Source organism: Ranitomeya imitator, chromosome 3, assembly GCF_032444005.1.
Source record: "Ranitomeya imitator isolate aRanImi1 chromosome 3, aRanImi1.pri, whole genome shotgun sequence".
Taxonomy (NCBI): domain Eukaryota; kingdom Metazoa; phylum Chordata; class Amphibia; order Anura; family Dendrobatidae; genus Ranitomeya; species Ranitomeya imitator.
Window position 1 is genome coordinate 57,073,262 of NC_091284.1, and position 12,802 is coordinate 57,086,063.

The following is a 12,802-nucleotide window of genomic DNA, read 5'->3' on the forward strand; positions in this document are numbered from 1 at the left end:
CCAAACCAAGGATTCAAGCTTCAGGAGGCTAATTTGCATATTCCAGGTGCCTTCTGGGAGAAGCGAAGTCTCCCTAAGCTAGAAGATCGTTGGGTACAGCCGGGACCAGCTGGTTCGAAAGCATCACCAAACCAAGGATTCAAGCTTCAGGAGGCTAATTTGCATATTCCAGGTGCCTTCTGGGAGAAGCGAAGTCTCCCTAAGCTAGAAGATCGTTGGGTACAGCCGGGACCAGCTGGTTCGAAAGCATCACCAAACCAAGGATTCAAGCTTCAGGAGGCTAATTTGCATATTCCAGGTGCCTTCTGGGAGAAGCGAAGTCTCCCTAAGCTAGAAGATCGTTGGGTACAGCCGGGACCAGCTGGTTCGAAAGCATCACCAAACCAAGGATTCAAGCTTCAGGAGGCTAATTTGCATATTCCAGGTGCCTTCTGGGAGAAGCGAAGTCTCCCTAAGCTAGAAGATCGTTGGGTACAGCCGGGACCAGCTGGTTCGAAAGCATCACCAAACCAAGGATTCAAGCTTCAGGAGGCTAATTTGCATATTCCAGGTGCCTTCTGGGAGAAGCGAAGTCTCCCTAAGCTAGAAGATCGTTGGGTACAGCCGGGACCAGCTGGTTCGAAAGCATCACCAAACCAAGGATTCAAGCTTCAGGAGGCTAATTTGCATATTCCAGGTGCCTTCTGGGAGAAGCGAAGTCTCCCTAAGCTAGAAGATCGTTGGGTACAGCCGGGACCAGCTGGTTCGAAAGCATCACCAAACCAAGGATTCAAGCTTCAGGAGGCTAATTTGCATATTCCAGGTGCCTTCTGGGAGAAGCGAAGTCTCCCTAAGCTAGAAGATCGTTGGGTACAGCCGGGACCAGCTGGTTCGAAAGCATCACCAAACCAAGGATTCAAGCTTCAGGAGGCTAATTTGCATATTCCAGGTGCCTTCTGGGAGAAGCGAAGTCTCCCTAAGCTAGAAGATCGTTGGGTACAGCCGGGACCAGCTGGTTCGAAAGCATCACCAAACCAAGGATTCAAGCTTCAGGAGGCTAATTTGCATATTCCAGGTGCCTTCTGGGAGAAGCGAAGTCTCCCTAAGCTAGAAGATCGTTGGGTACAGCCGGGACCAGCTGGTTCGAAAGCATCACCAAACCAAGGATTCAAGCTTCAGGAGGCTAATTTGCATATTCCAGGTGCCTTCTGGGAGAAGCGAAGTCTCCCTAAGCTAGAAGATCGTTGGGTACAGCCGGGACCAGCTGGTTCGAAAGCATCACCAAACCGCGCGCCTTACGGCGCGCGAATTTTTGCCTATAGGACATTATTGCAAGAGAGCTTGGCTGAGTAGATTACACAAGAAGGAAAACACACAGCAAGTCAGCAGGATCTAGGAGCAACATGGCAGATGTGACAACCTACATGGTGAGCTGCAGCATGTGCTACATGTTCACAGATCGACCAGAAGAAGAATCCAATTTCACCTGTCAGAAGTGTAGACTAGTGGCCCTTTTAGAAGAAAAGGTGCGGGGTCTGGAAGAAAGAATAGCAACTTTGAAACTCATCAAAGAGAATGAAGACTTTCTAGACAGAACAGAAGCATCTCTACTGGTCACAGAAGGTGAAATAAGTGTCAGAGAACCTCCAAAAGCAGATGAGTGGAAGCATGTGACCAAAAGAAGCAAGAAGACCATGGAGAAATCACCAACCACACAACTGAAGAACCGATATCAAATCTTTGTAGAGGATGAAGATGGCACACCTAAGAATGAAGCAATACCAGCAAGCAAAAAAGAAAAGGCCACACAGCAACAAGTGACAGCAAAAAGTACAGCCAAGAAGCAACGAAGAGTGGTGGTGGTGGGAGACTCACTACTGAGAGGCACAGAAGCAGCCATCTGCAGACCGGACATAACTGCAAGAGAAGTATGCTGCCTTCCAGGTGCGATGATCAAGGATGTGACCGATAGGATACCAAAGCTCTTCAGCTCCAAGGACGTCCACCCATTTCTTCTGATACATGTTGGCACCAATGACACGGCAAGGAAGGACCTACCGACAATCTGCAAGGACTTTGAAGAGTTGGGGAAGAAAGTAAAGGAACTGGATGCACAGGTAGTTTTTTCTTCTATCCTTCCAGTAGACGGGCATGGCACCAGGAGATGGAACAGGATCCTTGATGCAAACAACTGGCTAAGACGATGGTGCAGACAACAAGGATTTGGATTCCTGGACCACGGTGTGAATTACTGGTATGATGGACTCCTCGCCAGAGACGGACTACACCTCAACAAACCTGGGAAACACACATTCGCCAGAAGACTCGCTACACTCATCAGGAGGGCGTTAAACTAGAAGAAGAGGGGACGGGAAGAAAAACATTAGACTCGAACAAAGACGACCCAGGAAAACATACTCAGAAGGGAGGTAAGAACATTTCTAAAACAATCCACAGTGAGGAGATTGGAACAAAACAAAATCCTCTAAACTGCATGCTCGCAAACGCCAGAAGCCTGACAAACAAGATGGAAGAACTAGAAGCAGAAATATCTACAGGTAACTTTGACATAGTGGGAATAACCGAGACATGGTTAGATGAAAGCTATGACTGGGCAGTTAACTTACAGGGTTACAGTCTGTTTAGAAAGGATCGTAAAAATCGGAGAGGAGGAGGGGTTTGTCTCTATGTAAAGTCTTGTCTAAAGTCCACTTTAAGGGAGGATATTAGCGAAGGGAATGAGGATGTCGAGTCCATATGGGTTGAAATTCATGGAGGGAAAAATGGTAACAAAATTCTCATTGGGGTCTGTTACAAACCCCCAAATATAACAGAAAGCATGGAAAGTCTACTTCTAAAGCAGATAGATGAAGCTGCAACCCATAATGAGGTCCTGGTTATGGGGGACTTTAACTACCCGGATATTAACTGGGAAACAGAAACCTGTGAAACCTATAAAGGCAACAGGTTTCTGCTAATAACCAAGAAAAATTATCTTTCACAATTGGTGCAGAATCCAACCAGAAGAGCAGCACTTTTAGACCTAATACTATCTAATAGACCTGACAGAATAACAAATCTGCAGGTGGTTGGGCATCTAGGAAATAGCGACCACAATATTGTACAGTTTCACCTGTCTTTCACTAGGGGGACTTGTCAGGGAGTCACAAAAACATTGAACTTTAGGAAGGCAAAGTTTGAACAGCTTAGAGATGCCCTTAATCTGGTAGACTGGGACAATATCCTCAGAAATAAGAATACAGATAATAAATGGGAAATGTTTAAGAACATCCTAAATAGGCAGTGTAAGCGGTTTATACCTTGTGGGAATAAAAGGACTAGAAATAGGAAAAACCCAATGTGGCTAAACAAAGAAGTAAGACAGGCAATTAACAGTAAAAAGAAAGCATTTGCACTACTAAAGCAGGATGGCACCATTGAAGCTCTAAAAAACTATAGGGAGAAAAATACTTTATCTAAAAAACTAATTAAAGCTGCCAAAAAGGAAACAGAGAAGCACATTGCTAAGGAGAGTAAAACTAATCCCAAACTGTTCTTCAACTATATCAATAGTAAAAGAATAAAAACTGAAAATGTAGGCCCCTTAAAAAATAGTGAGGAAAGAATGGTTGTAGATGACGAGGAAAAAGCTAACATATTAAACACCTTCTTCTCCACGGTATTCACGGTGGAAAATGAAATGCTAGGTGAAATCCCAAGAAACAATGAAAACCCTATATTACGGGTCACCAATCTAACCCAAGAAGAGGTGCGAAACCGGCTAAATAAGATTAAAATAGATAAATCTCCGGGTCCGGATGGCATACACCCACGAGTACTAAGAGAACTAAGTAATGTAATAGATAAACCATTATTTCTTATTTTTAGTGACTCTATAGCGACAGGGTCTGTTCCGCAGGACTGGCGCATAGCAAATGTGGTGCCAATATTCAAAAAGGGCTCTAAAAGTGAACCTGGAAATTATAGGCCAGGAAGTCTAACCTCTATTGTTGGTAAAATATTTGAAGGGTTTCTGAGGGATGTTATTCTGGATTATCTCAATGAGAATAACTGTTTAACTCCATATCAGCATGGGTTTATGAGAAATCGCTCCTGTCAAACCAATCTAATCAGTTTTTATGAAGAGGTAAGCTATAAGCTGGACCACGGTGAGTCATTGGACGTGGTATATCTCGATTTTTCCAAAGCATTTGATACCGTGCCACACAAGAGGTTGGTACACAAAATGAGAATGCTTGGCCTGGGGGAAAATGTGTGTAAATGGGTTAGTAACTGGCTTAGTGATAGAAAGCAGAGGGTGGTTATAAATGGTATAGTCTCTAACTGGGTCGCTGTGACCAGTGGGGTACCGCAGGGGTCAGTATTGGGACCTGTTCTCTTCAACATATTCATTAATGATCTGGTAGAAGGTTTACACAGTAAAATATCGATATTTGCAGATGATACAAAACTATGTAAAGCAGTTAATACAAGAGAAGATAGTATTCTGCTACAGATGGATCTGGATAAGTTGGAAACTTGGGCTGAAAGGTGGCAGATGAGGTTTAACAATGATAAATGTAAGGTTATACACATGGGAAAAGGGAATCAATATCACCATTACACACTGAACGGGAAACCACTGGGTAAATCTGACAGGGAGAAGGACTTGGGGATCCTAGTTAATGATAAACTTACCTGGAGCAGCCAGTGCCAGGCAGCAGCTGCCAAGGCAAACAGGATCATGGGGTGCATTAAAAGAGGTCTGGATACACATGATGAGAGCATTATACTGCCTCTGTACAAATCCCTAGTTAGACCGCACATGGAGTACTGTGTCCAGTTTTGGGCACCGGAGCTCAGGAAGGATATAATGGAACTAGAGAGAGTACAAAGGAGGGCAACAAAATTAATAAAGGGGATGGGAGAACTACAATACCCAGATAGATTAGCGAAATTAGGATTATTTAGTCTAGAAAAAAGACGACTGAGGGGCGATCTAATAACCATGTATAAGTATATAAGGGGACAATACAAATATCTCGCTGAGGATCTGTTTATACCAAGGAAGGTGACGGGCACAAGGGGGCATTCTTTGCGTCTGGAGGAGAGAAGGTTTTTCCACCAACATAGAAGAGGATTCTTTACTGTTAGGGCAGTGAGAATCTGGAATTGCTTGCCTGAGGAGGTGGTGATGGCGAACTCAGTCGAGGGGTTCAAGAGAGGCCTGGATGTCTTCCTGGAGCAGAACAATATTGTATCATACAATTATTAGGTTCTGTAGAAGGACGTAGATCTGGGTATTTATTATGATGGAATATAGGCTGAACTGGATGGACAAATGTCTTTTTTCGGCCTTACTAACTATGTTACTATGTTACTATGTTACTATGACATTGTGGATTATCTTCTCTGCTGACAGGTGAGGAATATTGTGGTTTATTATTTTATTTTTGTTGTAGGAGACGTTGGCATCAGTGGATTAGGCGTTCAGTGAGCATGGTTTAATTTAGATTCAATAAAGGAGTCTGTGTCATTATTTCAAATAAAAAACTGTATTCTGGGTGTGTGTTTTTATAATATCACTATGGAGTTAGTAATGGGAGCATCTTATATCACTATGGAGTTAGTAATGGGAGCATCTTATAGACGCCTCTCCATTACTAACCTGTGGGCTTGATGTCACCTGACAATAGAAAGGTGACATCAACCCCCCAACCATCACCCCACTTGCCACCGCTAAAGAGAAAGTTGGAAGAGCATGGCTAAGCTCAAAATTTGGTCCAACTTATAGATGCACCATTTCTGAGGCCAATATCCTTGGCCCCTTCCTAGGCTATTAATATCAGCACGCAGCTCTGCCTAGCCTTTGCTGGTTAGACTTTTCTTTTTTTTCTTGAGTACCCTGTAAACTAGCCAGTAAAGGCAAAACCGACAGCTGTAAGCTGATATTAATAGCATAGGAACCTTTATGGCTATTGCTTCCTTCCCAGAATATTAACATCGACCCTCAGCCAACGGCTTTCCCTCTTTTCCTTATGAAAATTACATGGGAGCCCAAAACAATTTTTTTTCATTTTCTCAGAGTTGCTGTTTCATTACAGCCTATGTAGGTTCATTCTGTTAAAGCTCCTATATAGGCTGGTGACAATGTGTGACTGTATTTGTATGTGTTTGTTTGTGTGTGTGTTTGTGTTTATTTACCAGCTTAGTAATGAGGGTGTCGGGCAGACTCATTAGTAAGCCTAGGGCTTGGTGTCAATGACAGCTGCAGACACAAAGCCCTAATCCCATTACTCTGATTCTACTGCATCAAAATGAAAAAGGTGGTGTTGAACCAAGAAATTACATCACAAAACTTTTTTATTTATTTATTTCGCTAAAAAAGCCTTCATTGCTGTACAAAAATGAATTCATAGAACGCATGCAAAAATGCATGCAAAATCTTGGCAAAACCACACCAAAAATTGTGGCAAAACGCAAGTTTTTGCAGCAGCATTTTTGCTGCCAAGAGATGCAGAAACCTTGCAGAAATTTCTGCAAGCAAATACTCAACGTGAGCACAGCACATAGCCTTAAGGTAATTTTCAGTTGAGTCACTTGAAATATTTGCAACTGGTTATGTTTCTGGATATGAAAAACAGTTTAGTTGCTAATGATTAATTAGTCAGATTTTCATTTATCCTTAGTTACAAAATAATGGTAGTTCTATTATTGCATAACAAATGTATATTTTAAAACATGATCATATTAAATGTTAATCTATACATTTACAGCATCATTGTGGGGGACGAATCCTGGAAATTTTAGAATTTATTCACATCAAGTCACTGTGGAATTTATGAGCGATTCTACATCAAGTGGTCTCAGTGGTTTTGAAGGCATGTATTCAGTGTTCACCACCAGTGGTGTGACAAGTAAGTATTACCATGACCCAGTGTATGGCATAGCAAATGTATTTAAATAATATTATTTATTGGCACATTGGACTCATTGCTCATGCAGCTCAATTGCAAAGTTCTCATACAGTAAGGTCTTGGCAAACCGATATCACAGTACTGCACGTTACATAAGGAAAAGTCTCCATATACACTGCTAAAGGAGTTACAGGAGTTAAGGGGACTCTATCAGCACAGAATCATTGTTCTAACCAAGTAGAGGTGCTTGGCACACCCTTGCTGTTGCCAAACATTTAGATAAACCTTGGTTTCCATCTATCTCCACCCTTCTCTGGCTCTATGAAGCTAGAGCTGTCAATCAAAGAGAGAGGGGGTGGAAAGAGAAAGAAAACAATTAAGGTGGGAGGGTGCACTCACGTGTTTGGCCCCACCATGATGCACTGAGCACCTGTACTTGGTTAGAACAGTCATTCTGTGCTAACAGACTCCTTCTAAAGGAATCACAAAGTTGTTTTTTATGACTCCAATATAATTTTAAGTTAGAGATAAGCAGATAAGGCAAAATTCTAATTTGCCTGTTAATGCAGATTTTTTAGTTGGAGTTATTCTCCATGAAGTTAATATCACTTATTATGCTGTGGGGTATGAAAGTAAATGTCATTTTTCTAAACAGTAAGGGATCAACAAAAGATTAGAAAACAAAAATGATTGCTAGAATAGCTTTTGCTTCTTTCTTCCTTTTTTAATCAATTTGAAACATGTCAGTAGACTTGTCCTATTTTCAGTTGTCTTTCACATCCCCAAGTAGAACCAATCAATCAACGTGACCCCTCCAGTGAATACTTGTGTGCTACATATGAAGTGTTTTGTGAAAAAGGAGAAAAAGTATTATATGGGTTGTCCCATCCGTATCCACAGCATCGGTGATAAGGGTAAAATTGATGACAGTTCCATCACTAGGACCCCTACTGATTTTGAGAACAGCCGATTTGAATGGATCAGTAGCAAAATGCACAGGATCAAGTGCTCTCTACCGCTCTTCAAAGTCTGCAGAATTGATGCCAATAGCCAACTAGAGCAATTGATTGTTCCTGTTACTCTCATAGACTGAATGGAGTGGCTGCGCACATGTTTGACCACCAATCCCTACAGACACGGGACTTCTGTTCTCATGTCTAGTGGGGGCCTCAGCAATATGACTTCCGGCATCGTTTTTTCAATTCTCTGAATAGGTGATTTTTCAATCTTGAGAAAAGCGATTTAATTTTCAGGAGGTACAGTAAATCATCGGTATCTCTTCTGACAGAAGCAGGATACCTTTACTAATAATTTTTCATACACTGTTTATTCTTCACGTTCGAAAGCTACATATGATTTTTCATATTTTTTCTTTGACAACAGAGTGTCCTAGCAGATGAAATGGATGATTTACTTATAAATTGCTCTCTCATAATTTTCAGCATGTTTTATGCTTGCTTCTTCAACACACTAAATGTTAGAATTTGGCAGGAAAAATGTATAGTTTCATTATTTTAAGGTTAAAAGAAGACATGTCCATTGAGTTTAACCTGCAACTTAACATGATGGTCTACAGGAAATTCTTCTTCAGCTATATCCTTCTTATACACGAAGCCCAAAACCGTACCCAGTATTCTAAGGGTGACCGCACTAGTCACATGTATAGAGGCAAAACAATGTTCTCGTCATGAGCCTAAGGCCTCTTTTAAAGAATCCCAAGATGTTATAAGCTTTGGCAGCAGCTGTCTGACACTGGTCATTAAAGTTTATTTTGCTGTCTACCAATACATTCAAGTTATTTTGTTGTCAGTTTTACCCAATGATTTACTTTTTAGTACATAACTGAACATTTAGTATCCTTGGCTCAAGAGAATGATATTACATTTTTTTATATTAAACTTCAATTGTCTTATCTGAGCCAAAGCTTCCATTTTACATAAAACTTTCTGCAATATTAAATTATCCTCATCTGTTTTGATTACCTTGCAGAATTTATTATATGCAAATATTGTGATTCTCATATGTATGCCCTCAACAAGGTAATTAATAAATATGTTAAACAGAAGAGGGCCCAATACTGACCTCTGTGGTATGCAACTGTCAAATTTGACCCAATCAAAGTGTGTTTCATTATTAACCACCCTCTATTTGTTATCACTGAGTCAGTTGTTAGCCCAGTTACACAAATTGTCCCCTAGTCCCATTGTTCTCAATTTATGGACTTACTAGTAGTGTTGAGCATTCCGATACTGCAAATATTGGGTATCGGACGATATTTGCTGTATCGGAATTCCGATACCGAGTTCCGATATTTTTGCGATATCGGAATTCGGAATCGGAAGTTCCTATAAGTTCCCAGTCATCTTCGGCGTGTGCGGTGCGTATGGTTCCCAGGGTCTGGAGGAGAGGAGACTCTCCTCCAGGCCCTGGGATCCATATTCATGTAAAAAATAAAGAATAAAAATAAAAAATATGGATATACTCACCCCTCCGACGGACCCTGGCTCTCAGCGCTGCAAGCGTCTGCCTCCGTTCCTAAGAATGCAGTGAGTGAAGGACCTTCGATGACGTCGCGGTCACGTGAGCGGTCAGGTGAGTGGTCACGTGAGCGGTCAGGTGAGCGGTCACCTGACTGTGACGTCATTGGAGGTCTTTCACTCTCTGCATTCTTAGGAACGGAGGCAGACGCTTGCAGCGGTGACAGCCAGGGTTCGTCGGAGGGGTGAGTATATCCATATTTTTTATTTTTATTCTTTATTTTTTACATGAATATGGATCCCAGGGCCTGAAGGAGAGTTTCCTCTCCTTCAGACCCTGGGAACCATCCAGGATCACTTCCGATATTTGTGTCCCATTGACTTGCATTGGTATCGGGTATCGGTATCGGCGATATCAGATATTTTTTGGATATCAGCCGATCCCATCCAATTCCGATACTTTCAAATATCGGAAGGTATCGCTCAACACTACTTACAGTACTAGGGATGAATGGAACCATGGAAGTTCAGGTTCATCTGGTTCAGCCGAACTCTAGTCCAAAGTTTGGTTCAGGAGCCAGAACTTAACTTGAACTTTACACTGTAACCGAACCACATATAAGTCAATGCTGACCCAAACTTTGGTGCTGTAAAATGGCTGTAAATTAGTCATAATAAGGGCTGGGGGCTGCAAAAGGAAGCAAAATGGGGGGGGGGGGAGCCAGACTATTGCCCAGCAAAATAATGTGAATAGCGAAATTACTTAAAATAAACGATTAAAAAAAGTCAAATAATAATCTCGAACCAGGAGGTGGAGGTCCAAGTTGATGCATGGAGCCGTGCAAAACAAAACAATGTAGGGCCCCCTCTATTTGTAATAACCAGCCAAGTACAAGCAGACAGCTGTGTCCATGGATATTGGTCCCTTCCCAGCCTAGTAAGACCAACCCTCAGTTGCCTCAGAAATAGCGCATCCATTTGCTGTTCCAATTCTGGAACTTAGCTTCTGCTCTTTCTGATTGCCCTGGTATGCTGGCAAACGGGGTAAAAGTTTTTGGGGTTGATTGTAGCTGTGTAATGTCAGCTGGCATTAAGCCCAAGGGTTGACAATGGATAGGAGTCTATCAATATTAAAAAATACTCACAGCAGTTCCGGCATAATCCAGTTTTGGAGTCCACGATGTCTAGCGATTCTCTCAAGAAACCTATTGTGCATTGTTATGGGAACTACGCTCCATAGGTTACTAACGATCATGTATCATGAGTGTTGATCTAAGTATTGTCATCGACTGTGAGCCATAACTACAAGTGACCTATGTAGCCTCGTTCGCAAGGCAATTCAAGAAACAATTACAGTCACCGCTCACAGCACTGCTCATTATACTGTGAGTGGTTTAAAGCATACCCCGGCACCTTGATTGATACAGATGCAGCTGAGCATCATTGTAACACTCTTTAACTGCAGATTAACTCTATACCTACAGGTAAATACAGTAGCTTTTTAATGTGATAGGATCCATTTACAGCCAATATTCCTGTCTTTCCAGTTCAAACAATGGTTTAAAGAAGCACTCCTATCAAAATTGGCATCCTCTTAATATATTGCAATCATCATATTATGTAATAATGTGTACTTACAATTGCTCATTTTGCTTTTCTACACAGTTAATTCTTCTCTTTGCAATTAGGTCTATGAGATCACATTACTAAAAAATGACCAGCTGAATACTTCTAAGCCCTATGTAGAAATGGTAATCTGTTTTCCCTGCATGAGTCGTCACTGCAAAAGTCTCTGGCAGAGGGAGGTGCAGTGCAGCTGTGTCAGGAGTTGAAGAAGAGAAGGATAAATGCAAGGACAAGAGACTTCCTGTTTCTACATAGAGCAGAAAAGAGAGAAGGGTTAACTGAGTAGAAAGGCAAAATGAGCAATTGCAAGTACACAGTGCTATATAATATGATGACTGCAATAGATTGAGGATAGCAACTTTGATGGGAGTGCTTCTTTAAATGCAGCTTCCATGCAAATTGACAAAGTAGGTCCTTCTACAATCTCATCCTCTAAAAATGGTCAAAGACCTACATTCCTTTGGTGCAGTGATAGATGTGCCCCCTGTTCTGGGGGTGTTAACATGCGACTTCACGTTTGCCAGGACATTTAGTCATAGGCCTAGAGCAGCATAACACTATTTGCCCGAGGTGGCTGACAAAACTGGATTTCTTTTTTAAATATTTTATTTTATATTCAGTTTGTATCATGCAGCATAGGCAGATCATTAGAACATTATCACATTATACTATGGTGTGGGCCTGATTATAATTCCACTTTAACATTAAAGTACAAAAGGCCGAGAGTAAATGGAAACCAATTCTCTCCCAGGCTGTGGCCGTAACACAATTTTATGGCTGTGAAAGCTGATTATCCTTTGATATTCAATTCATATACATTGCAAATTGAGAACAGCATCTTCAGGCAGCATCCATCCTTACAGCAGCAACATTTTAAGTGCTTACAAGGCAAAACTTTATAGTCGCAGTTGAGATTTATCAAAAGTCACTTAAATTGGAGTTATGGCCTTTCGTTTTTTTCTTTCTTTTATTTATGTTTATTTAAAATTGCTCTAGTCTTGACTTTGCCGAGACGATATTACGCTGCTGTATGATTCCGTGTGATAAAACTATATTGTGGAGTTAATAGAAATTCAAGTTTCAACCTTTTTTATATAGTGGGGCACTAAAGTTGGTATTGGTATACCATCAGTTATCCTCTTTATGGCTCCTAAAGTGCTTTTAAAACAAATACAGCACTATAGATTTATTCCGAGGAATAGCATTACCGGTGAAATATACGCGCTACCGTGAAAGCTTAAAATAAACACAATTCTGCAGAGAGCAAATTTTTACTCCCAATAGTACCTATTTCTTACTCCATTTTATTAAGTATTGTATTGTTAAAAATACGTCTTTATTTACTGCCCGGAACTTTTAAAGAGTCCCAGTTAAAGTCTGATGTCTTAGCCAAGCATGGATTGTCATTACAACAAAGGAATGTGTCACAAAATCCCTCCGTAGGCTTTAATCATAGATGCAAATCAAACAGGGTATTTTCACTGTGGCTTATAAAGAAAGTATGGTAATTTAGACATTGATTACATTGTAAAGTTTAGTGAAAGACTTTGCTCAAGCAGAAAAAGAGTTAGAAGAAGGAAGAAGTTGGGTGAACTTTTTGCTGACTCTATACATAATATACCTGATCCACATTAAGTAAGCAATTTGCAAACTGATGAAAAAAAGGCCCCCAAAAAAGACACGCGCCAAATTTGCTCACAAAATAGGACATTTTAATATAATTTGACATATTTGAAAAAGTGATGAAAAAAAAGAATGGTTCTAAGGCCGGGGTCACACTTGCAATTGCAATGCGAGAAACTC

At 41.0% G+C, this 12,802-nt stretch overlaps 1 protein-coding gene across 1 annotated transcript in view; it reads left to right on the forward strand.

Annotated features, from left to right (window-relative positions):
* Positions 1-12,802, forward strand: part of TMPRSS15 (transmembrane serine protease 15) — a 459,995-nt gene that overhangs the window by 171,480 nt on the left and 275,713 nt on the right. Inside the window, exon 9 of the mRNA XM_069760884.1 lies at positions 6,756-6,896. Within this exon, the coding sequence (XP_069616985.1) occupies positions 6,756-6,896 (141 nt within the window). The remainder of the gene's footprint in view (positions 1-6,755; positions 6,897-12,802) is intronic.